Source organism: Delphinus delphis, chromosome 14 (genome assembly GCF_949987515.2).
Source record: "Delphinus delphis chromosome 14, mDelDel1.2, whole genome shotgun sequence".
Classification (NCBI taxonomy): Eukaryota; Metazoa; Chordata; class Mammalia; order Artiodactyla; family Delphinidae; genus Delphinus; species Delphinus delphis.
The window spans coordinates 38729272-38754787 of record NC_082696.1 but is presented as its reverse complement, the minus strand read 5'-3'; the positions used below and the strand labels follow the sequence as shown (position 1 = coordinate 38754787).

At 35.3% G+C, this 25516-nt stretch overlaps 1 protein-coding gene across 3 annotated transcripts in view; it reads left to right on the top strand.

The window, feature by feature from the left end:
* HSF2 (heat shock transcription factor 2) overlaps positions 1–25516 on the top strand; it is a 122207-nt gene that overhangs the window by 3590 nt on the left and 93101 nt on the right. For all 3 annotated transcript variants that reach the window (XM_060030024.1, XM_060030023.1, XM_060030022.1), the window contains exons 2-10: positions 12047–12155; positions 12330–12457; positions 13310–13434; positions 15619–15694; positions 18975–19036; positions 19940–20027; positions 21560–21708; positions 22129–22368; positions 23028–23133. In XM_060030024.1, the coding sequence (XP_059886007.1) occupies positions 12047–12155; positions 12330–12457; positions 13310–13434; positions 15619–15694; positions 18975–19036; positions 19940–20027; positions 21560–21708; positions 22129–22368; positions 23028–23133 (1083 nt within the window). The remainder of the gene's footprint in view (positions 1–12046; positions 12156–12329; positions 12458–13309; positions 13435–15618; positions 15695–18974; positions 19037–19939; positions 20028–21559; positions 21709–22128; positions 22369–23027; positions 23134–25516) is intronic.

Genomic DNA, 25516 nt, shown 5'->3' with positions numbered 1-25516 from the left:
TACCAGTGTTACTTCCTTTGTCTCAGTTCTTCAGGTTGCTTGAGAATACCAAGAAGTGATTTCCACCAAAGACTTCATACCCATCTGTTCTACCTTTTTGTGCCCTATGGCAGTCTGTACTTCCCTATCCATCTCAAGTCAGCAGAGACAGATCAGGAAATAGGAGGGAAAGGGAGCAAAACCAGAATTTGTCCAGTGTTTTCTAGCTGTTTTGGATGAATTTGAACAGTAGATCTTTAGACTTCCCAGTGTTATGGTATTGTTTTGAATTTCCCAGCAGTACTCTCAAGTGAAAACAAGAAAGGCCAAAAATGTGGCAGAATAGGGGTTAAATCCACTTTAGATGGACCTACAGAAAAGTTGACTGATTCACAGACTAGTATTTTTTATTTGTATACATAAGAGAAAGAGCTAGAGACTCACAAGGAATGGTTGGTAAACATTAAGAAATTATAGGCCGGTTGTTTAAAAAAGAGACTTCTATTTTGGAAACTTTTAAAGTAATGGGGCTGAAGTATTAGATTATTATTAAGAGTATTTTGGACGTTTATAACCAAGAGTACCAGTTTGAGCAGAAACAATTACTATTTGGAAGCTTGCTAACATTTATGGGTTAGGCCTAAAGAGAAGCTACCATCCTTCTCACCCTACTGAGTAATAGTGGCTTTTTGTCCCTTATAAAATGCATAGGGAGAGTTCTGTGTTGCAGTGCTTAAGCTTCACAGGTTTAAACAGCAGTAAGGTAGAAATTTTGCACTCAAAGAAGTTACTTATTAATTTTGAAGTAGCGAGTGAAGGAATACCATAAGTAGAGACGCAGAACAATATTAGTGAGTTAGGGTTGTGTGTGTTTGAGAGAGAGAGCAATATAAACAAGATGCATTCATCTCCTCATTTGATATATATAATCCAAGAGTTGAAATTCTAAAAATATAATTTGGTCCACTGTGATCAAAGACTCATTTATTGTCACTCACAATAGTTGTGACTCTGTTACAACCAGACAGTGTGCTAGGTAGTAGGAATCCATTCAGTAGTTAACAAAATAGCTGCCTTCATAGATCTTACATTTTAGTGAAGGATACTGATAATTAAAAAGTAAGCAAACACAAATAATATAATTTTAGTTAGTGATAACAAAATAAAGCAGGGTAAAGAGAGAGTGCAATTAGGAGACAGAAATCACACAGTATTTTGAACAGAGAAAGTTTAATAGGATAACTATATTAGGAGAATTGGGGTAAAGAAAACTCTAAAGAAGGTAGGAATAGCAGTTATAAGAAGCAGCCATCACTGGTAGGCCTAAGAGCAAGTGCCCAAATAAGAGCCCTTCCCCGAAGTCTAAGATCTTGTTGGAGAGAGAATGACTATATTTCACTGAATGGCAAAGACTTCGGTGATGCCACACTAGTGGGACTTACTAGAAATCCATCCTTCAGAACTTGCCGGGAAATATGCTTTCTAGGGCAGGGGTTGGCAGATTATGGCCTGTGGGCCAACCATGTGTTTTAAAAGTAAAGTTTATTTGGAATATAGCCATGCTCAGTCTACTTACGTATTATCTGTAGTTGCTTTCTTGCTACAGGGGCAGAGTTATGACCTGCAAGCCTAAAATATTTATTATCTAGCCCTTTAAGAACATGTTTATTAGCCTATGCTTTAGGGTACCCTAGAAAGCTATTCATGGAGAGATGTCTGGCCAGAGATACTCTGATTTGAAGCCTCCCAAGGGAGAGGGGAGTGTTGGGGGAAGCTGCTGGCCTTAGGGTGCTGCTGCCTTCTGTGCACTGCAAGAGCTAGGTGCTGGAGAACCTGCCTGCACAGCAGGAACCTGCCAAGGACACACTGGAACCAGGAAGGGTAATCCCTTCCTCTTGTAATATCTCTCTAGTATCTTCTATGACAAAGCTTAACACCATGCTCGAAAAGAAAGATATTTAAGACTCAGCTCCATGTTTGCAGAGCAGACATTGAAGAATGAATTTGGCGCAGTAAATTCATAACTAGCATGTAAAATGAGTGGAATCTGTTGTATTTTAGGTAGAGTGACGATGAAGCCTCTTTAGGGAGGTGATATGTGAGCAGAGATCTGAATGATTAGAAAAGATGGATCTGGCAAAGAGGAATGGAAAATGTAAAGGCCTTGAGCATAGCATGTTCATATGATTGCAGAAGGCCCATGTAGTTGGATTATCTTTAGATAACATGAGAGTGAGGTCAGAGAGGTAGGCAGAAGCAAATGGTGTAGGGCCTTAGGGCATGGTAAGGAGATTGGAAATGAGGGAAGTAGTTAGAAGACTATCACAGTTTTCCACTACGGTATTGAAAATAGCGTGGTTAAGACTAGGGTAATAACAGTGGAGGTGGTGAGCAGCAGATGTAATATCTACTTTGAAGGCAAGGTCACGGATCTTAATGATAAATTTTCTGGAGTTGGAGGAGAGATAGAAACGAATTAGAATGACTCATGTATTTGGCCTGAGCAACGGATGGATGATGGTACCATTTGCTGAGATGCGGGAAGATTCGGAGAAGTGCAGGTGGGGATTCTGTTTGGCCATGTTAACTTTGAGATTACAAATGGATCGCTAGTATTACTTCAGACGTGTTTTGTTTTGCTTGCATTTCACTGACCACACTTGGTCATATGACGACACCTTATTTCAAAGGAGCTGGGGAAGTGCAGTGCTGGAAAGGAGAACAGCATGAATGACTTCTGTACTCCAAGACCTTCAAGTGGCAGTGTTGAATAGGTTATTTAGATAACGTAAGACTGGCATACAAGGTGGAGTTTGGAGCTTGTGAGTGGTAAAGCCATGGGACTGGATGAGATCATCCAGGGAGACAGATGAAGATAGAAGGACCTGCAAGATAGGGTATTCTAATATTTAGAGAGTATGAAGACAAGAAAAAGCCAGCAAGAGAGATTGAGAAGGAACAGTGAGAAAGGAGAAAACACAAGGGAGTGAGGTCATATAAGTTAATGGAAGAAAATGGTTCAAGAAAGAGATGATCAACCATGTCAAATGCTGTTATACTTTTCTTATATACCTCTTCTGGTGTATATAAGCAAAAATTTCTGTAAGGTAGTTACACCTACATTGAGGAGTAGAATTTCTGGAAAATAAGGTATGGCACGCTCAACCTCAAGATCAAATTATTTTCCGAAAAAAATCAGCTTGTACTCCTTTTAGCCATGCATGAGATTTCCCATTAATTTGTCTCTTCAAAACTTGATATTCTCATTCTTCTGAGTTTTTACCAATCTAGTGGATATAAAATATTATATCAATGAGGTCTTAATTTATATTTCCCTGATAATTAATGTGTTCAAACACCTTTTCATATTTATTGGCCATTTGTGTTTCGTATTCTATGAAATGTTTGACCATTTTTCTGTTGGGTGGTTTATCTTTTATTATTTGTAGGAATTCCTTGTAATTCTGCATCTTTTTGGATGTACGTGTTGCCTCTGTCTTCTCCTAGTTGTGGCTTATCTTTTTTACTTTCTTTTGATGAGTATAAGTTCTTAATTTTAGTATAATTTAATATATCAGCCTTTTTTGTGGTTCATGTTCTTTGTTTCTTCAGGATGTTTTTGCTTTCCTACCCCAAGGAGAGAGAAATACTTTTCCATCTCTTTTTTTTTTTTCTGAAAATTTTAAAGGTTTGAATTTTATATCTAAATCTTTAATTCACTGGAATTGATTTTTGTGTGTGGTATAAGGGATTCTGTTTCATTGTTTTCCATATTTAGTTGTTTTAGCCCCTTTATTGAACAGTTTCTTCTTCCTCTAGTGATTTGTGTTGCTACCTCTGTCTTATAAGCAAAATTATATGTAGATTGTGTTTTTGTGTCTAGGTTCTCTATTTTGTTCCACTGGATAATTTATCCTTTTTCTTGTATCACATGTCTTAATTACTGTAGCTCTGTAAAGCTTTTGGGAGGGCAACCTAGTCTTCAGGAGTGCCTTGACTACTATTGGTCTTTGCTCTTCCATATATGTTTTAAAATCAAGTTCCATTAAAGAAAAAAACAAAGCAAACCTATTAGGATTTTTTTTTTATTGGAATTGTACTGAAACTGTAAATCAGATTAGGGAAAATAGGTATCTTTATGATATGATATATTCATGGGAACAAATCATTTTTCTAAATTCATTTTGTTATTTAATAAAATTTTATATTTTTTGCAATTAGATCTTGTACAGCTTTGTTAGATTTTATAGATATTTTAAGTGGTATCCTTTAATGAAAAATAATTGCTGTTGCTGGTAATTAGAAACACAAGTAACGTTTGTATATTGATAATAAACCAGTGAGCTAATCATTTTACTGATTTGGATTCTCAAAGTGTACATCCATAGGTGTCTGGATATGACAGTTTTGTTCTTATTTTGAGAACCTTATACCTTCAGTTTCATTTTTTGCAGTGGCTAAGATACCTCAGGGTGTCAGATAGAAGCAGCAATCATGGGATCCCTTTCTCTTATTTTTAAAGGAAATGTTTTAAATATTTCCCCTTTAAGTTACTAGCTGTTAAAATTGAGAATTTTTAATTTGCCTTTTTGTTATTGATGACAGAATTAATTGGGTAGCTTAGAGGGGACAGGGCATGCCGGGATGGAGAATACAGGAAAAAGTTGACTTTGGAGGAGTAGGATGATGGGTTTGAAATAGACAAGTGAGTGAGTCAAAGAACATTGTGTAAAAATGTTAATGATTGAAAAATTCAAGTGGGAAATTTGAGATGGTCAGGGGCAGAGGCATAGTTGTGATAATCATTATACATAATAAAGTCAGTAATTAGAGAAATTGGTGTGGATGAGACTGCCTAAGGAAAGAGTATAAAAGGTATCATAATCAAGGATAGAAACTTAAAAAACCCACTACCTCTTGACAGCTGGAAAACAATTGAAAAGAAACATGAGAGATAGGAGACCCATTGTATAGTTTCGAAGCCATAAGAGCAGAGCATTTAAGAAGGGGAGTGTCAGTAGTGCCAAATGAAATGCCACAGAGAGGTGTAGGAAGATGAGGACTGAAAAGAGGGCATTGAATTTGGCATTTGACATTTTAGAAAAAACAGTTTCAGTAGAGGCACAAAAACTGAAACCAAATTTTAGTGAGAGTAAGTAGATGGCCCTGAATTGGAGAAGAGGGCTTTAAAATATTTGTCAAATTTTGCAGTGAATGAAAAGACAGATGGGGTGGATAGATTGAGAGGAAGTAAGGTAGAGGGAAAGTCCTTTTAAGATAGAAAAAGATGTATGCATTTTTAAATTTTAATAGCTACTACCTAATAACCAACAGTGGTTATTTTTAAACTTTAAAAAATTTGCCAATCTAATAAGTGAAATTCATTATTTTACTGTACATTTTATTATGAATGAGATCTGATCTTCTAAATTTCACATTGAGTGTTTCATCTTACTGATAGAAAATTTTTAATTAATGCAGTTAATCGTTTGTCATAAATGTTGGATATATTTTTATGTTAGTAAGCTTTCAACTTTATTGAATTTTTTAAATGTCTGTTGTCAGTTAAGTTTAAGTTCAGACACAAGTAATAGAAATCCAGACAACAATGGCTTAAACAAAATAGAGATGTACTGTATAGAGATGTACTCTTACATCTGAAGATGTACTCTTACATCTGAAGATACTGAGTCACCTTCTCAACCTTTCAGCCATACTTAGTTCCTTCTACTTCAGTCATTACTGGAGCTCTAGCCGTTGGCTCCAGGTTCTGAGCAGGAATATGAGATGTAGGAGTTTGACACTTTGAGTCTTTTCCCTTTTAGAAGCTTTTGTGGAAGCTCCGCTCAATCCATTTTGCTTATATCTTGTTTGCCAGATGTGTTATTTGGCCACCTCTGTTTCTAAGAGGGACTGAGAAATGTATTTGTAGCATCAGACAAAATTGTGTTGTTAGTAAGAAATTAGAGGATCATCCATGTTGTTGCAAGTGGCAGAATCTCTTTCTTTTTTAAGGCTGAATAATGTTTCATTGTGTATGTATGTATAAAATATATCAATATATGTATAAAGTATGTATATATCTCACAATTTCTTCTTTCTTTGTTGGACATTTAGGTTGTTTCTGTGTCTTGGTTATTGTGAATAATGCTGCAGTGAACATGGGAGCCCAGATATCTCTTAGAGATACTGATTTCATTTCCTTTGGGTATATACCCAAAAGAGGGCTGCTGGATCATATGGTAGTTCTATTTTTAACTTTTTGAGGAACCTTCATACCATTTTCCATAATGACATTACCAATTTACATTCCCACTGACAGTATACAAAGGTTCCCTTTTCTCTACATCCCTCACCAACGCTTGTTGGTTTGTTTTTTTGTTTTTTTAGGAATAGCCATCCTAAAAAGTATGAGGTGATGTCTCATTGTGGTTTTGATTTGCATTTCCCTGATGATCAGTGATGTTGAGCACCTTTTCACATACTTGTTGCCCATTTGTATGTATTCTTTGGGAAAATGTCTAATCGAATCCTTTGCCCTTTTTTTTTTTTTTGTGGTACGCGGGCCTGTCACTGTTGTGGCCTCTCCTATTGCAGAGCACAGGCTCCGGACGCGCAGGCTCAGTGGCCATGGCTCACGGGACTAGCCGCTCCGCAGCATGCGGGATCTTCCCGGACCGGGGCACGAACCCGTGTCCCCTGCATCGGCAGGCGGACTCTCAACCACTGCGCCACCAGGGAACCCCTCCTTTGCCCATTTTTTAATTGGGTTGCGTCTTTTTGCTGTTGAGTTGTGAGAGTTCCTTATATATTTTAGATATTAATCCTTTATTAGATATGTATTTGCAAATATTTTTATTCCATTAAGTTGTCTTTTCATTCTGTTGATTATTCTTGGCTGTGCAGAAGCTTTTTAGTTTGGTGAATTAGCTTGTAGTCATTTCACTGTGCATGTGTGAATATATGTTAAATCATCATGTACATCTTAAATATATACAGTTTTAGTTGTTTTTTTTGTTTTTTGTTTTTTTTTTGCGGTACGCGGGCCTCTCACTGTTGTGGCCTCTCCCGTTGTGGAGCACAGGCTCTGGACACGCAGGCTCAGCGGCCATGGCTCACGGGCCCAGCTGCTCTGCGGCATGTGGGATCTTCCCGGATCGGGGCACAAACCCGTGTCCCCTGCATCGGCAGGCAGACTCTCAACCACTGCGCAACCAGGGAAGCCCCCAATTTTAGTTTTAAAAAATAAAAAAGAAAGTAGAGAAATCAAGATAGAGTAGGCAGCTAGTAGTCTCCGTGAATACATTTATTAATTTTTACCTGTATGACTTCTGGGGTTTTTTATGTGATGCTTTCAAAAGCTTGGTTATAAAGAGTGAGGTAACATTGAGTTAGCATTGAGCCTTTGTTTTTTCCTTCCAAATGGAAAGTTTATTAACTAATCCTTTTCCCTCCTGATTTTTCCTCCTGATTTGAATGCTGCCCTTACTTATTACCTATTAAATTCTCAAATAGATTTGCTTCTGCTTCTGTTCTCTCTAGTCTGTCCATTCGGCTATTTGAGTATCCCTTCTTTAGTACCAAATTCTGTTGTCTGTGTAAGGTATGGTTAACACCTCTCTCTCCATTGTTTTCAGTATTTTCTTACCTATTTGTTACATAATTTTTATGAAATGAACTTTAGTACCTAATATTTGGTTGTGTTAGCATCTATTCACCTTGTCTCCAAAACCTTTTTTTTAATTGAGAGAGAAGTCAACGTACTGGTTAACTTAATTAGACTTGACATCTTTACAACACTGTCTCTCTGTAGTTTAATATTTTCTTAAAGGTCTTGTGTATTCTTAAAATTTATTTTTAGATACTTGATATTTTTCTATTGTTGGAGTTTTTTATTCCATTTTAGTTTTAGGTTTTTGTTGTAAAATACATATATCTTAAGATTAACCATTTTAACCATTTTTACGTGTACAGTTCAGTGACCTTAAGTACATTCACTTGTCATGCAACTGTCACTACCATCCGTCTCCAGAATGTTTTTCATATTCCCAAACTGAAACTTCATACTCATTAGACAGTAATTTCCAGTCCCCTCCTCCTTAGCCCCTGGTAACCATTCTGCTTTCTGTCTTTATGAAGTTGAGTATTCTAGATACCTCATATAAGTGGAATCATACAGTATTTGTCCTCTTGTGACTAGTCTAACTTAGCATAATGTCTTTAAGTTTCATCCACATTGTAGCATGTATTCTTCCTTTTTAAAGGTGAATAATAGTCCATTGTATGTATGTACCACATTTTGTTAATCCATTCATCTGTCAGTGGACGTTTGGGTTGCTTCCATCTTCTGGCTATTGTGAATAATGCTACTATGAACATCGGTGTACAAATATCTTTTTGAGCCCCTGCTTTTAATTCTTTTGGATATATATGTAGAATTTTAGGATCATATAGTCATTATATGTTTAATTTTTTGAGGAACCACTGTACTGTTTTCCATAGCAGCTGCACTATTTTATATTCCCACCGGCAGTGCCAAAGGGTTCCAGTTTCTCCACATCCTGACCAATACTTATTTTTTGGGTTTTTGTATTTTTGTTTTTTAATAGCCATCTTAATGAGTGAAGTGATATCTCATTGTGGTTTTGCTTTTTATTTCCCTAATGATTAGTGATGCTAGGCGTCTTATGTGTTTATTGGCCATTTGTGTATCTTTTTTGGGAAGAAGTATCTATTCAAGTCCTTTACCCTTTGCTGATCAGGTGGCTTGTTTTTCATTGTTGTTGAGTTGAAGTTTTTTTAATGTATGTTATGGGTATTAACCCCTTATCAGATGTATGATTTGCAAATATTTTCTCCGATTTTGTGGGTTACCCTTTCACTCTCTTGATAGTGTTCTTTACGCAAAAGTTTTAAAGTTTGAGGTAGCCTCATTTGTCTGTTTTTGCTTTTGTTGCCTGTGCTTTTGGTTATCCAAGAAATTTTTGCCAAATCCATTGTCATGAAGCTTCTCCCCCTTGTGTTTTCTTCTAAGATTTTTATAGTTTTAGCTGTCCTGTTTAAGCTTTTGATCTGTTTTGAGTTGATTTTTGTATATGGTATAAGGTAAGGAGTCAACTTCATTCTTTTGCATGTGAGTATCCAGTTTTACCAGCATGGTTTGTTGAAAAGGCTGTTCTTTTTCCGTTGAATTGTCTTTTTTTTGGCTGAGTTGGGTCTTCGTTGCTGCGCGTGGACTTTCTCTAGTTGCGGCGAGCAGGGGCTACTCTTTGTTGCAGTGCACAGGCTTCTCGTTGCAGAGCACGGGCTCTAGGCGTGCAGGCTTCAGTAGTTGTGGTACGCGGGCTCAGTAGTTGTGGCTCGTGGGCTCTAGAGTGCAGGCTCAGTAGTTGTGGCGCGTGGGCTTAGTTGCTCCACGGCATGTGAGATCTTCTGGACCAGGGCTCGAACCCATGTCCCCTGCATTGGCAGGTGGATTCTTAACCACTGCACCACCAGGGAAGTCCCTCCATTGAATTGTCTTGGCATCCTTGTCAAAAATTCTTGGACTGTATGTATGAGGGTTCATTCCTGGATTTTCTATTCTGTTCCATTGATTGGTCTGTCTTTATGTCACTACCATATTATTTTGATTATTTTAGAAGGAAATTTCAAATTGTTTATTTTTTATATGGAAATACACTAGTGACTTTATTTTTTTTTAATTTTTTTTCATATTGGAGCATAGTTGATTAACCATGGGTTAGTTTCAGGTGTACAGCAAAGTGATTCAGTTATATGTGTGTCTATTCTTCTTCAATTTCTTTTCCCATTTAGGTTGTTACATAATATTGAGTATAGTTCTCTGTGCTATACAGTAGGTCCTTGTTGGTTATCTATTTTAAATATAGTAGTCTGTACATGTCAATCCCCAAATCCCAGTCTATCCCCTGCCTCCCACCCTTCCCCGTGGTAACCATAAATTTGTTCCCTGAGTCTGTGAGTTTGTTTCTGTTTTGAAAATAAGTTCATTTGTATATTTTTTTGGATTTTGCATATAAGCAATATTGTATGATATTTGTCTGACTTAGTTTACTTAGTATAATAACCTCAGGGTCCATCCATGTTGCTGCAAATGGCGTTATTTCATTCTTTTGATGGCTGAGTAATATTCCATTGGATATATGTACCACATCTTATTTATCCATTCATCTGTCGATGGACATTTAGGTTGCTTCCATGTCTTGGCTATTGTAAACAGTGCTGCAGTGAACATTGGGGTGCATGTAATCCTTTCAAACCATGTTTTCTTCTGGATATATACCCAGGAGTGGGATTGCTGGATCATATTGTAGCTCTATTTTTAGTTTTTTTAGGGAACCTTCATACTGTTTCCCATAGTGCATGAACCAATTTACATTCCCACCAACAGTGTAGGAGGCTTCCTTTTGCTCCACACTCTCTCCAGCATTTACTGTTTGTAGGATTTTTGATGATCGTCATTCTGACTGGTGTGAGGTGGTATCTCATTGTAGTTTTGATTTGCCTTTCTCTAATAATTAGAGATGTAGAGCATCTTTTCTTGTGCCACTTGGCCATCTGTATGTCTTCTTTGGAGAAATGTCTATATTTAGGTCATCTGCCCATTTTTTGATCGGGTTGTTTGTTTTTTTGATATTGAGCTGCATGAGCTGTTTGTAAATTTTGGAGACTAATCCCTTGTCAGTCGCATCTTTGCAAATGTTTTCTCCCATTCTTTGGTTTGTCTTTTTGTTTTGTCTGTGGTTTTCTTTGCTGTGCAGAGGAGTTTAATTAGGTCCCACTTGTTTATTTTTGGTTTTATTTCCATTACTCTAGGAGGTGGCTTAAAAAAGATATTGTTGTGATTTATGTCAAGTGTTTTGCCTATGTTTTCTCTAAGAGTTTTATAGTATCTGGTCTTACATTTAGGTCTTTAATCCATTTTGAGTTTATTCTTATGTACGGTTTTAAAGAGTATACTAATTTCATTTTTTTACATGTAGCTGTCCAGTTTTCCCAGCACCATTTATTGAAGAGACTGTCCTGTATTGTATAGTCTTGTTTCCTATGTTGTAGATTAATTGACCATAGGTGCATGGGTTTATTTCTGGGCTTTTCTATCCTGTCCCATTGATCTATATTTCTGTTATTTTGCCAGTACCATACCATTTTGATGACTGTAGCTTGGTAGTATAGTCTGAAATCAGGGAGCCTGATTCCTCCAGCTTCATTTTTTCTTTCTCAAGATTGCTTTGGTTTTTCAGGGTCTTTTGTGTCTCCATACAGATTTGAAGATTTTTTTTGTTCTAGTTCTGTGAATAACGCCATTGGTAATTTGATAGGGATTGCATTGAATCTGTAGATTGCCTTGCGTAGTACAGTCATTTTGACAATATTGATTCTTCCAATTCAAGAATATGTTATATCTTTTCATCTGTGTCATCTTTGATTTCCTTCATCTATGTCTTACAGTTTTCAGAGTACAGGTCTTTTGTCTCCTTAGGTAGGTTTATTCCTATGTATTTTATTCTTTTTGTTGCAGTGGTAAATGGGATTTTTAAAAAATTTTTCTTTCTGACCTTTCGTTATTAGTGTGTCAATTAGTAGCTAGATATCTTACTGAATTCTCTTGTGGTTTTTCAGTTGATTGTACAAATATATAATTATGTTTATTGATAAAATATGACTTTCTTTCAAATTTTATCTTATTTTTGTCTTAATTGCATTGGCTTTAAAACATTGTTAAGTAATTATACTAGCTACATACTGTATTTTATTAGTTTTTGATTAGAAGAATGGAAATCTTTCTAATATTTAACTATAAAGTTTGATGCAGCTTTTGGTTTGATACATACTCCTAAACTTTTGAGATTGACATCAAAAAGTTTAATTGCAGTTTGGAGCTTAATTGAAATTTGTAGCTTAATTGCAGTTTGTTTTTGCTGCTATTAACAGGAATAAAATGATGGTCTGAAGGTGTCATGGAAGGACTGCCAAGTTTTGAGGTTCATATGTATCACCTAATTTCAGAGGATCTTAACTAATTGACGTTTTCAATTTTTTTCAGAATGGCCAAAGCTTTCTGGTTTTGGATGAACAAAGATTTGCAAAAGAAATTCTTCCCAAATATTTCAAGCACAACAACATGGCAAGTTTTGTAAGGCAACTGAATATGTGTGAGTATGGATAGCAGTTTAATTGGAGTACTGTCATCAGTCACTGATTAAACCTTTTCCACCATTAGGATGATAAAGGAAAATATATTCCATAGAAACACCATTAATTTTTTAAGTTTTTACTTTTGTCTATTTAAAATTTTATTCAAAATCTGAATTTTGAATCTTTTTCAGATGGTTTTCGTAAAGTAGTACATATTGACTCTGGAATTGTGAAGCAAGAACGAGATGGTCCTGTTGAATTTCAGCATCCTTACTTCAAACAAGGCCAGGATGACTTGTTGGAGAACATTAAAAGGAAGGTGAGCTATTGTTAACATGATTTAATTAGGGCGTTAACATGTAGTATACTTGGCCAAGACATATTTCATTTGTTGACATTAAGAAGGTACTGAAATACACAGGTTTTCTTGTTGGGACAACTTAGACTAATGAAGCTTTAATTATTTTGCCCTTTATTTTTTTTTTCCTCTGCGCTCAACTGTATGGAGGGCTCAGTCTTTAAACACTTTTTAGAGGAATGGAAATGTTTACATTCTGACTTAGGATAAGGAGTCATCTATATGGTGATGGCTCACTCCTTATAATTTAACTTAAAATCATAAGTTCCTACTAGAAAGTCAGCTGTCTGGAGGGCGTTTTTCTTTAGTTCACTGCTGAATATCTAGTGCTCAGAATAAGTCCCTTATATATAGTAGGAATTTAAATAATACATTTTTGAATGGATGATATGTTTTGCTGAAATAAGATATTTTGAGTAAATTCACAAGGTGGGGTGGGGGGCGGTAAAAGGGTAGTGGACCATGAAAGAACATGGTCTTAGTGTGCAACTATTCTGCATAAATTTAATTAAAAGTGGAATGCAATAATAAATAGGCTTGGGGAAATTACTGGGAATTTGACAGAAGAAAATGAAAACAAAAAAAAAAGCCCTTAAGTTGCTCCTGCTTATGGAAACTTTTCCACATTAAAAATAAATAAACTGATTATTCCTTATCCTCTCTTTGAGCTATGAAGTCTATTCTTTTCCTGGGCTTTTGGAACTAAATCTCACTTCCTGGACAGGCTACAAAAACGTCTTATAACAGGGAAGTTTTGAATTATAATCATGGTGTTTAGTATTTGTTTAATTTCCTACATTTACTTTTTGAAAGGTTTCATCTGCAAAACCAGAAGAAAATAAAATTCGTCAGGAAGATTTAACAAAAATTATAAGTAGTGCTCAGAAGGTTCAAATAAAACAAGAAACTATTGAGTCCAGGCTTTCTGAATTAAAAAGGTAAAGTATTATTTCCAAATATAATCCTAATATGGGGGTTGGTGTGTATGTGTGTGTTGAGGTTTGGAGGTTAGTGCTTTAAGTACCTAGATTACATTGTTGAAGCCAAGATCAAAAGCCTTTTTCTTAAGTATTGATTCCCTTTATTTTTTATTTGTAGCCATAAACTTTACCCCAATATTGTATTTTCATGATGGTGTTGAAAGAATATATAAACCTGGTCAGTCAAAACAATTTGATGCACAAGTGTTACTGATGAAATAATAGATCATTAAGTTGGTGTAGGAAACTATGATTCTACTTAGGTTGAATTTCATATGTTTACACACATATGAGGACCAAAAGCCATACTACAGGGACTTCTCTGGACCCAGTGGACCCAGTGGTTAAGACTTCACCTTCCAATGCCAGGGGTGTGGGTTTGATCCCTGGTTGGGGAGCTAAGATTGCACATGCCTCGCGGCCAAAAAACATAAAAAAACAGAAGGAATATTGTAACAGATTCAATAAAGGCTTCAAAATTAGTCCACATAAAAAAATCTTAAAAAAAAATACAGCATACGCTACCTATCCTTTCTTTTATAGAAGTTTCTTAGGACATTTTCTATGTGGCCTATCTTTTAGGAAAAAATAGGACACAAAAAATAGGGAAAAAAGGACACTAGAGACTTGTCCTACTTGATACTTACTTTACATAGACTTGGGAAAGTGATATTCAAACCTTTTATCTACAGAAAAGTGCTGTATTTTGTTTTACTACAATTTTTGGCACCATTATCCTAATGCCACAGTAACAACTTGTGTATAGAGTAGACCTATATTTCTCTTCTTAGTAAGTAGTTGGAATTCTCTTATAGTAAATAGGCACCAAGGTCTTAAGAGTATTTATTTTATGTATTGTCTGTCCCATTTCAATTGTGGGACGTTAGTTTAGCTATTCTTAACTCAAGTATCTTCATTGAGAGTAACCTTGGACTTTGATTCCCTTTTTTAATAAGCCTTAATTTGAAGCTTGCTAGTTTTGCATGTTTTATTTAAGCACGTATGTTGGTTTACTCTATGTATCTTGTGTCTGTTGAAGTGCCCTTTGACCCAGTTCCTTGAATCTCAGATTTAGCTTTTAAGGAGTGGGATCTCAAATTCCTCCTGTAAGTCTTAGTGGTAACCATTCTCCTACTTACCTTTAGTAGGCAGATGACGGTATCTTTATATTTCTGAGTCAGAAAAAGTACAGTAGTTATTAAGTATCAAAATCTTATTTTCTGTGCCCTCTATATTTAAATTCAGTCCCTTTTGTAATAGTTTGGATTGAGGAAGATGGCTTTTGTGTAAATTAACAAAAGAGCAAAAATTAGAGCATTTAATAGAGGAATTAATCTTTCAGGCCTTCTCAAAATTATCATTGCTGCTAACATTTAATAACTGCAATTTCAATGGAAGATGGTGAATGAAGGAAAAAAAACTATTACTGCTGGGCATATAATTGGTTTGTCATGTATTTAGATATGCTTTTAAAAAAACACATCTTTTAATATGCTTTAAAAAAACCAAACATTTATATGCGTGTGTTTGAGACAGATCTTTAGACAGTTTTAGAGTCTTACAGACTTCAGCTCGACATCAATACTTAACAAATTGTCTGTGTGATCTTGGGTAAGTCTTCTCAATTCTCTGAGTCTCAGTCTCCTCATCTATAAAATAGAGATAATTCCTTTCTTGACAGATTTTAGAGAAGTTTAAGTAATACACATAAAATGTTTAGAATAGTGCCTGGCATAGCAAGTGTTGGGTAAATGTCATTTCCCCTTTAAGAATTGTTTCCTAAGCACAAGTCCTGAATTCACATGGTAGCCATAGTTGAAAAGTTAGGTTATTTTTTAAACAGGAAGTAATGAAGCAGATTGTCAGAGGAGTAAATGGCCTACTATGTATGGATGTAAGCATAAATCTTAAGTTTTCATGCATACATTGCCATGAGTAGAAGATACTACAGTTATGAAGGAAGGATTCTGGAGTTGTGTCAAGGTTAGTTGCCATTCTGTGTAATTGAACCAAAGTTTTCCTAGTCTCATAAAGATATATAGTAAAAACTAGTTCACGTCTGGTGTTCTTAATTAAAGATATTGAGGTCTGGCTTATCTGACTGAATTTTTTTATTTTTATTTTTCATAAATGATAACATAGTGAGAATGAGTCCCTTTGGAAGGAGGTGTCAGAATTACGAGCAAAACATGCACAACAGCAACAAGTTATTCGAAAGGTAAGCTTTTTTCTCTGTGACTGTAATCTGCATTTGTTTAATGAGTACCATTTGTGACCCCCCCCCAGAAATCTCTATTGAGTAGTCAGTGATTGATCTTAGTTTCTTATGTATTGGGTACACAGAAGTAAAACTATGAAATCAAACAAATTAAGCCAAGTGTTACATATTCTTTGTAATAAAAAAAATTTCTTATTATTACTAAATGTAGTCATTCCATACTTCCAGATAATGTTTCATTAGCTTTTAGTAAAATTTTTTTGCCTGATATAACAACTTTATTATACTTAATTCTTAGGAGTATAATCAATATACTACCAATTTCTTAATATTTTATGTAAAAGACATAGCTTTACTGTGTGGGATTTTTTTTGTTTTTTGTCTTACTATTTTTTATTCTAAAAGGCATAGATATGGTCTTGGAAGATAAATGACTAATATTTTCAAATCGGTCGATCAAATTATGTGTTCAAAAAATGAGTTATAAGTGTATGCCACTATTCGTATGTGCAGAAAAGCAGTTAATGTAGTGTTGTAAAATAAATCCTAGATTTTAGTATATGAGCTGAAAATTACTGGGAGAACAGAAAATCTCTGCTGCAATTGTGTCCTTGTGATTTAATCTTCTCATATCAGCTTTCATATGTTAATAAGAGGTGAAACATAAAAGTAATTAAGGCAGCTATTTTTTGCTCATGAGTAAACTGGACTAAGTTTAAGCAACAGGTTTTATCAGGGGAGGGAGGGTGGGAGAGCTTCAGTTTGTTCCTAGTCAGAGGCCGTTAGCTAAAAATAGTGTTATGACTGAAAGGATATGGGTGTAGTGGAGCAGGGTTAGAACACAGAGATGAATGGTAGCTGTACCCTTTGGCCCATAGTCAAAATAGGTATACTGATTTTTAAAAATAAGTATGCAAGTGAAGGTTGAATGTAGGATTCAACTTTAAGTGTTTAGTCCAAGTACATGTATTTTTAAAACTTTCATATTTGATTCCAACTTGAAGCCCTGTTTAAGAATACCTGATTTTAAATGATAGGTGTACCTTAACCTGTGCTTTATTTTTAAAATCTGTTAATCTTTTTCAGAAAACAATGTTTTGGTTAAATATCAACTCACAATACTCCATAATTTGTTGGGTTTTTTTTTTTTTTGAAAGCAAGGATAGTTGATAAAATACTTATTTAACATTTCAGTTTTTCATGAAATCTAACATTCTTTCTGCTCAAATTTGAGTTTGAATCTATGTGTTTTAGTGGGGTTAGGGAGTTTACATAATTCATGATGACAGGTGATAATATTTTCTCTATTCCTGGAATTTGTTTCTAATTCTGCCATTTACTGTTTGGCCTTGGATTAATTGGAATAATATATGGGAGGTGTCTTTATAGAACTTGTCAGCTAAAGAAGTCCAATGATGTAAATGTTAAATGCCTCATCTTCTCCTTCAGGAAACGAACTCTACAACATAATGCCAAAGTGTCAGAAGAGAACTGAAATACACAGCAAATTTCAGGAGAAATTTAGCCAGAGATTCATGTTCTTGTAAATTCAGCCAACTAATGTTTTAAGAATTTTCCCTAACACTTTTTTATAAATTAACAAAAGTAATTGGACTATTTCATAGATATCTTTAAGGTTAAATGTTGTCTTTTCATCAGGTGTCAGCATTTTCTTTTGAATAAGCAATTTAGTGGCTAACCTCCTCTTCATAGACTCTAATGCTAACTCTTCAACTAAAATGTCTATATTTTTCTCCATGGCAAAGTTAATACTGATTGTAAGGCAAACCATTTAGTAGCCTCGTTTGGGGGAGAATTACAAAATTAAAGCTATACGGTGTGTATTTTCAATGGACAATTCTCTATTTTAATTGTGTAATTATATTTCATAAAGCTTGTACAAGGAACTCTTCTGCAGAGTCTAAATAGTCATCAGTCACTTGGCCTTTATTCATAACATCTCAGTGATATACTGCTGCTTTTTTTTAAAATAAATTTTTAAAAAAATATTTATATATCTTTGGCTGCCTTGGGTCTTCGTTGCTGCACGCGGGCTTTCTCTAGTTGTGGCGAGCGGGGGCCACTCTTTGTTGTGATGCTCAGGCTTCTCATTGCGGTGGCTTCTCTTGTTGTGGAGCACGGGCTCTAGGCACGCAGGCTTCAGTAATTGTGGCATGTGGGCTCAGTAGTTGTGGCTCGTGGGCTCTAGAACGCAGGCTCGGTAGTTGCAGCGCACGGGCTTTGTTGCTCCGTGGCATGTGGGATCTTCCTGGACCAGGGCTCGAACCCGTGTCCCCTGCATTGGCAGGCGTATTCTTAATCACTGCGCCACCAGGGAAGCCCCTATACTGCTTTTAATAGTTTACTTTTTTAACTCCTTTAGGCAGTATAATTTCAAGACATACCCTAAACCAGTTCTCACATTCATATCAGTATCACCTGGAGGTCTTGCTAAACAACACATGTTGCTAGACCTCATCCTCAGAATTTAAGATTCAGCAATTCTGGAGTGAGGCAGAGAATTTGCATATTTAAAAAGCTCCTAGGCCAGTGCTGCTGGTCCATGGACCACACTTTAAGAAACACTATCATAAAATATGAAGGATTGTTTGCATGTCTTGATCTGTTTAATAGTCTTTTTCTAAATTTAATCAGACTCTGAAGATTAAATCAGCTTCCCGCGATTGTCATCAGGAAGCTTTGACAGATGTTCAGTGTCTCAATAATAATTTTTCTAGAGTTAGCCAATAAACTTTTTCTAACTTGAAAATAGTAAGATCTATTCTGAGAGAGTTGGCAGTTTCTTTTGCCTCTAATTGTATTACCTGGTATAAGAAAAATATCTGTCAAACATCAGTTTTCTTTTCTGCGTCATAATCTTCTTGAAAGAATTTTAAGTAAAAATAGGGATCTGTATCCAGGCATGCTTGGTACTTATCAAGACAAATAATTGAACTGAATATTTGATAGATAAATAGGTGGATGGGTGGGTAGGAAGCTAGATATATAGATAGATAGATGGGTAGATGGATGTCCTAGGTACCTCTATATCTTAGGTAGCAGCAACTTTATCACAGGTTGTTCTTCTGCCTGGATGCTGGTACATTTCTTTAAATATCATTGTAAGATGCATCCAAATTTAAAATGTTAATATGTGAGAAACTATGTGACTTAGAATAGAGGACATACAGTACCTGCATTAATTTTATAAGACTTGTAATATAGACTAAAGAATTAAGAATCTATGATGGAATATTTCTTATTTATATTTTCCTTTTAGATTGTCCAGTTTATTGTTACATTGGTTCAGAATAACCAACTTGTGAGTTTAAAACGTAAAAGGTAAGATTTTATGATAATACATTTTGACCTATCTATAGACAACCAAACGTTAGAATTTAATCATGAATGGTTTACATTTGCTGAGTGTATGCGTGTTGTCCCAGATGAACAGTCCTCCCTTGTTAAATTATACTTCTAACATTTCAAGAGTGGTGGTGTTTCCTACTATTGTCATCTTGCTGTTTTTGAAAGATTAGAATAGGCTAAATGGTCGTTTTACATACATACGGTTTATAAAGAGTTCATCTTTCATTCACATTAGCAAATTATTGTAGCATTAGTCCTCAGTGAGAGAAACTCTTAAAGAGAGGATACATGCTGAAAAAAGCATAAAAAGTTTTTACTTGATATCTCATGTTTAATCCACTCACAAGGGTCTTTAAAAACCTGTACATTGACCATGGGTTGTGATACCCATAAATGTCAGTAACTACCTTTGTCACAATTAAAACATAAGGAAAACAGTGGACAAAGGAATAGGTAGAAGGAGAAAAAGATTATCTTGTAAGGCAAAGGATTTTAGCAGAGCTTGGTTATACTTACAGCTTATGCTGTAGAATTAACTCTACTTCCATTGAGTCTTTGCGATATTACCTACTTTTTACTATGTAAGAACCATAAAGAGTTATGTAGTTCAGTCAGCAATGAAGTATATTTGGGGAGAGTAATTTATAGTGTTTATTATAACAAAGATAACACAGAAGAATGGAGAAGTAAAAGCCGTGGATACACTATCCCCCATACCCCTCCAAAGAGGTAATCGTTTTTAAGAGTTTCTTGTGTACTGAAATTTTTTATTCATTATTAAAATGAGTGTGTTTATATGTGGCTAAATTATTAGAAGCAATTTAAACTCCATGTATGTTTGCTCACTGAACTTCATGTATATCTTCTGATTTTCAGACCTCTACTTCTAAACACTAATGGAGCTCAAAAGAAGAATTTGTTTCAGCACATAGTGAAAGAACCAGCTGATAATCACCATCATAAAGTAATTTTTAAAATTCTGTTTTATATTTATTATCTCAAACTAAATTTTATTACAGCAGTATGTCATGCATTTGAAAAAGTTTAGTGAATAATCTAACTGTTCATCCTCCAGCTTTTAAATCATGACATTTTTTATCATTTGCTCTAGATTATTTTAAGAGATAAACTATTACAGATACAGTTGTCTCAGTTACCTGTTCCCAAGTTCATTTTTCTCTCCCTCTCCAGTCTCCCCTGTCACCCAGAGATAAATCACTATCTTGAAGTAGTATGTGTCATTCCCATGGCCGATTGATGTGTGAATCCATGAACAATATTTGGTATTATTTTGCATATGTCTAAGCTTTATATAAATGATATTATTTTGTACATATCATTTTGCAGTGTGGCCTCTTTCACTTGGTCTTGCTTTTGAGATTTATTAAACATAGAGATTTAGTTGATCTTAACTACTATATGAGATTAATTGAATATTATGATAATGTAATTATGCACTTGTCCGTTGGTTATTTTAAGTTGTTTCCAACTTTTATTATAAATGTGTACAGACCTAGACTCTTTTACTGTAGCAATTTCAAAAAAATATTTTTGTTTACCTTCATTTTTTCACAAGCTCTCTGGGTAAATTGTCAAACTTATACGCAGTGGCAATTAGTTGAGTCCAGACTTCTTTTAATATCTGATTATCATTGTTACTTTCAAATCTTAGAATTCTAAATACTGCTTTAGATTTATTATTAAAGTATTGAGATTTTTGTTCTCAGGCAAGTCAGAGTTAACCTGACATCTGGTTCCTCTTCCCACTATTTAAATTATCAGGCATACCTGTTTTTAGGATTGAAGACTCATGTAAATGGGTGAAGATTTCTTAATTTAACTTGATTTGCATCTTTTGCCTCTATATTATCTAGAGTTGAAATTGATAGAATTTTCTATTATAATAATGACTTTAGTTTGCTTTGGAGAATTGAATGTTTTTTTATTAGTGTAGCCATGGTCTGAATATAGCTGTAGCTGAATTTAAAAAAATAATAATTGCTAAAATGCCAGACTGACATTTAGCTGTGGAATAGTTGAAGTGTTTTTTTCCCCCTTTTAAAGAAACCATTTAATGAGTAAGAATAAAACATGGCGTCAAACAGAGTAGCTTGAGATGAAATAACCCCCATCAGCCCAGTGGCCATCTGGTTATGTTCGAGATTTCTGATGAAGTCCTAAGACTTTTTTACTCTTTGGGTATAAAAAATCTTTAAAATTTGAAGATCTTTTCATAGAAACATTCTGAGGCATGTCATCTTTAATGTCCCTTACAGTAAAAGAAATAGTTAAGTAGCATGCAGATAATACATCTCATACCTCTGTAAATTGGTACTTCTAATACCAATTTAGTGTATAAGTCCCATAAGGGCAGAAAACATATCTGTTTTGCTTACCATCGTATCTCAGTGCCCAGTTAACATTTTTTAAATGGTATGTTGTTTAGTAGTCAAAATAATTTCAGTTTTTTGATATATTTTCTACCTGATTTTTTAGGTTCCACACAGTAGGACTGAAGGTTTAAAGCCAAGGGAGCGGATTTCAGATGATATCATTATTTATGACGTTACTGATGATAATGCAGATGAAGAAAATATCCCAGTTATTCCAGAAACTAATGAGGATGTTATATCTGATCCCTCCAAGTAAGGAGATTGTGAAATACAATTTTTGAAAATATTACTCTTTTTTTTATCAGAGATCTAAATTTAAAACTACTTTATTCTTTGATAAACTAATATCTGACTCATATTTTAATTATTGAACTGAAAAATTAAGCCAAATTATTCAAGCACATAACCCCCCTCCCTCCAGCGAAAAGACTCCCAGCAAAAAGTAATGAGAATTCATTCTTATTTTTAAAGTTTGGAGTTAAAGACCTTTAATTGATTCTTTGTGGTCTTATATTATATGAAGTATCAATATTTTCATTAAACTACACACCCAAGAAAAGCCTTTTGACAGGTGGTTTGGGGAGAGAGTTTCCATGGAGAGTGACTGGATAGGGTGAATTTATTGAATTAGTCTGAGAATGTAATTGGTTATTTCTCATATTGCTGATCTAGCTGTAGCCAGTACCCTGATATTGTCATTGTTGAAGATGACAATGAAGATGAATATGCACCTGTCATTCAGAGTGGAGATCAGAGTGAACCAGCCAGAGAATCCCTAAGTTCAGGCAGTGATGGCACCAGCCCTCTCATGTCTAGTGCCGTCCAGCTAAATGGCTCATCTAGTCTGACCACAGAAGATCCTGTGACCATGATGGATTCCATTTTAAATGATAACATCAATCTTTTGGGAAAGTGAGTCTCATCTAAAGGTTGTCTAAGTTTATTTGCTTTCTTTGTTTACTTCACATGTTCTTTTTCTCTTTGAATGATTTTCCTTTCGGGTTATGAACCTATGTAGTCAACCTTTCTGTTCTGGTTAGTGCTGAGCTCTGCAGATGGTATTTTGAGAAAGATTTAATTATCCCAAGAGCAGTCTTGGGATCTTCTTGTCAATTCCTCAGATTTCTGTAATGAAATACTTGGTTTTGAATGTCTTAAAAAAGTGTGTATGATTGTGTGTATTTGTGTTTTTATCAGGACTGTGGAATAATACAATCTCTATGAAGGAACTTATTTTATAGCAAAGGAAAACTAGAAGTTAGTAGCAATATAACCAGTAGTAAAGAGGTTAAACATTTTATAATTTATAGTATAGAGGAAAAAGATAAATCAGACTGGGTTATTGCAGAACCTTTTTTCTTTAAATACTAAAGTTTTGTATAAAGGCTGTGGGTTCTCAATTAACCAAGTTTTTTTGAATCCTAAATAGTGAATAGGATCTCTTAAGGTTAAGAATTGGTAAGGATTCAGCAATTGCTAGGAATATTTTGCCTAGCTAGACTGCAGTGTGATTTTAAACATAAAAGCAAGGAAACCTAATATTTGATTTTTTTAAAATCTTTTTTCCTTAGGGTTGAGCTGTTGGATTATCTTGACAGTATTGATTGCAGTTTAGAGGACTTCCAAGCCATGCTGTCAGGAAGACAGTTTAGCATAGACCCAGATCTCCTGGTCGAAGTAGGTACTTTGAATATTCTTTGTTGTACCGGCAGTTTGTGTATTTATGTATAGTATTTATAAATCAGTGCATCATATTCTTGAATTCTACACTGTTTTTGCAGTTTATTTTTTTAAATGAATGGTTTTGTTTATTAGAATGAACAGATGGGTTCAGGAAAGTGAAGGAGGGAGATCACTATTTGTCTCTGAGTAGAAGTTCAGTTAATCCCTGTGTAACAACATATCAACTCTGTTCAACAGTACTATTAAATCCAGGTCTTGTCTGGACTTGTTGCTGTGTTATGTTTTGCTCTAGAGTAAATTGTCATTGAATAGAAATCAGTGCAAATAGTGTAAATAATTAGCCAGGAAACAGCATGGAAGCACTTCTTAATACTTTGGGAATTAATGTTTTTCAGTCAAATGTATTATATGTTATTATATTTAAAAATTTTTTGGATTGAGTCCTAAGATTCCCCTATTCCAGTCCTCACCACCACCTATATGAACTTGATTCCTATGTTGTCTGGACTTTGAATCCTTGTCTATCATTTCTGGTACTAACCTTGCTCTCTTTTCTCTTGTTCCTACCACTCCTCTCTCTCTTACCTAAAGCTTTCTATGTGGCCTGGTTTCATCCAGATGAATCTTGTTCTTTCCCCTATTTCCATTTCCTGTTGTGAACATTTTCTGTTGTGTTATTTTTTTTTTTTGCGGTACGCGGGCCTCTCACTGTTGTGACCTCTCCCGTTGCGGAGCACAGGCTCTGGATGCGCAGGCTCAGCGGCCATGGCTCACGGGCCCAGCCGCTCCGCGGCATGTGGGATCTTCCCGGACCAGGGCATGAACCCGTGTCCCCTGCATTGGCAGGCGGACTCTCAACCACTGCGCCACCAGGGAAGCCCCTGTTGTGTTCTTTTACTTGAAAAGTTTTGTTGTTCTTTGTTTTGCATTTTTTTCCTTAAAATACAGCTTCTCTCACATCAGAGGATTCTACAGTTTGTCAGTGTCACATGACTTATTTTTCCTAAATCATCAGTGCCTCACAGGATGGATTTCACCTTCTTTGAAGATTTCCTTTCCATGTTATTCTCTTAACTGAATTCAACATCCATGTTAATGACCTATTTGGACTTGTTTAACAGTAACTTGACAGCCCTTCTTGATTCTATCAGTCTTTGTCCCCAATCTGAATCCAGAGACCTTTTAGAATATCTCTCCCTTAGATCACTAAGAAGGAAATAAAATCCTGTAATTCTGACTCTACAAATCCTCACAGTCTTCAAGTAGGTCATTTTAATTTAACTTTGGAACAGTTATCACGTTCTTTTGTCCTCACGACCTTATCCAGCCAACACTTCCCTATTCACAGAGCATAATTCACCATGCCCTGATACTCTCATCAGCTGTGGAATCTCATATCCTTTCTTCTTAGAGGAAGTACTTCCTTTTTAAAACCAGTTTGTACACCTGCCCCCCGCTTCTCTGTTTTTCTCTCTCTATCCTTGATCTTTTCCAACTGCCTTCAGTGGGTACAGATCATCTCCATTTTGATGTGTTGCTCTGCTCATTTACCATTCTGCTTCTCCAATCCTTTTACTACAAAACTGTAGAAATGAGTGGCTGTATTCGTTACTTTTTTTTTCACTCTATATTTCCTTTGAAACCCTGGATTGTCTTGCTTATTTACTCAAAGCCTGTGCTGTCTTGGTATATCCACTGTAAGTAGCCTGCAGCTTTTTTTTCTTCAAATTAGGCCACTGGGCTAGTGGAAGAAGGTTTGTTTTGAATCAGACAGATTTGGGTTCCATTTTTGGCTCATGTTACTTACTAGCTAAGTTATTAACCTTGGGAAAGTTAACCTCTCTTGCTCAGTTTCCCCATCTGTTAAATATGGCTGATGCCTGACATGAAGGGCTTTTGTAAGGATTATAAGTAATTAACACTATTACTGTTTAACACTATTGATTTTCTACTGTAGAACTTTTCCTGTTGATTTTAAAGGCACTGGACCTCTTTGTTCTCTTCCTATCTCCCTAACCATTCTGTTTCCTCTAAGAGCTTTTCTTTTTCTTGCTGTCTTCTACTTGTGGATATTCCCCAAGGTACCCAGTCTTTTATCCTGTTTTTTCCTACCTCTCTTCTTTTTTCTATCCTGCCTCTCTGGAGGGATTTTAGCTTGTAGGATTGCTCTCAAATGTATATCTCCAGCTCTTAATATCAGCTCTTAATATCAACCTTTGCTTGAATTCTAATTCCATGCCTTTGGGATCATCAGTTAGATCTTGCCTTAAATTATTTGTTTTTAACACCAAACCTTTGTTTATTTTCTAAACTAACTACCTTTTTAAGCTTTATTTTCTGTAGTGGTATCAGTCTTCTGTTACCCACACAGGATAGT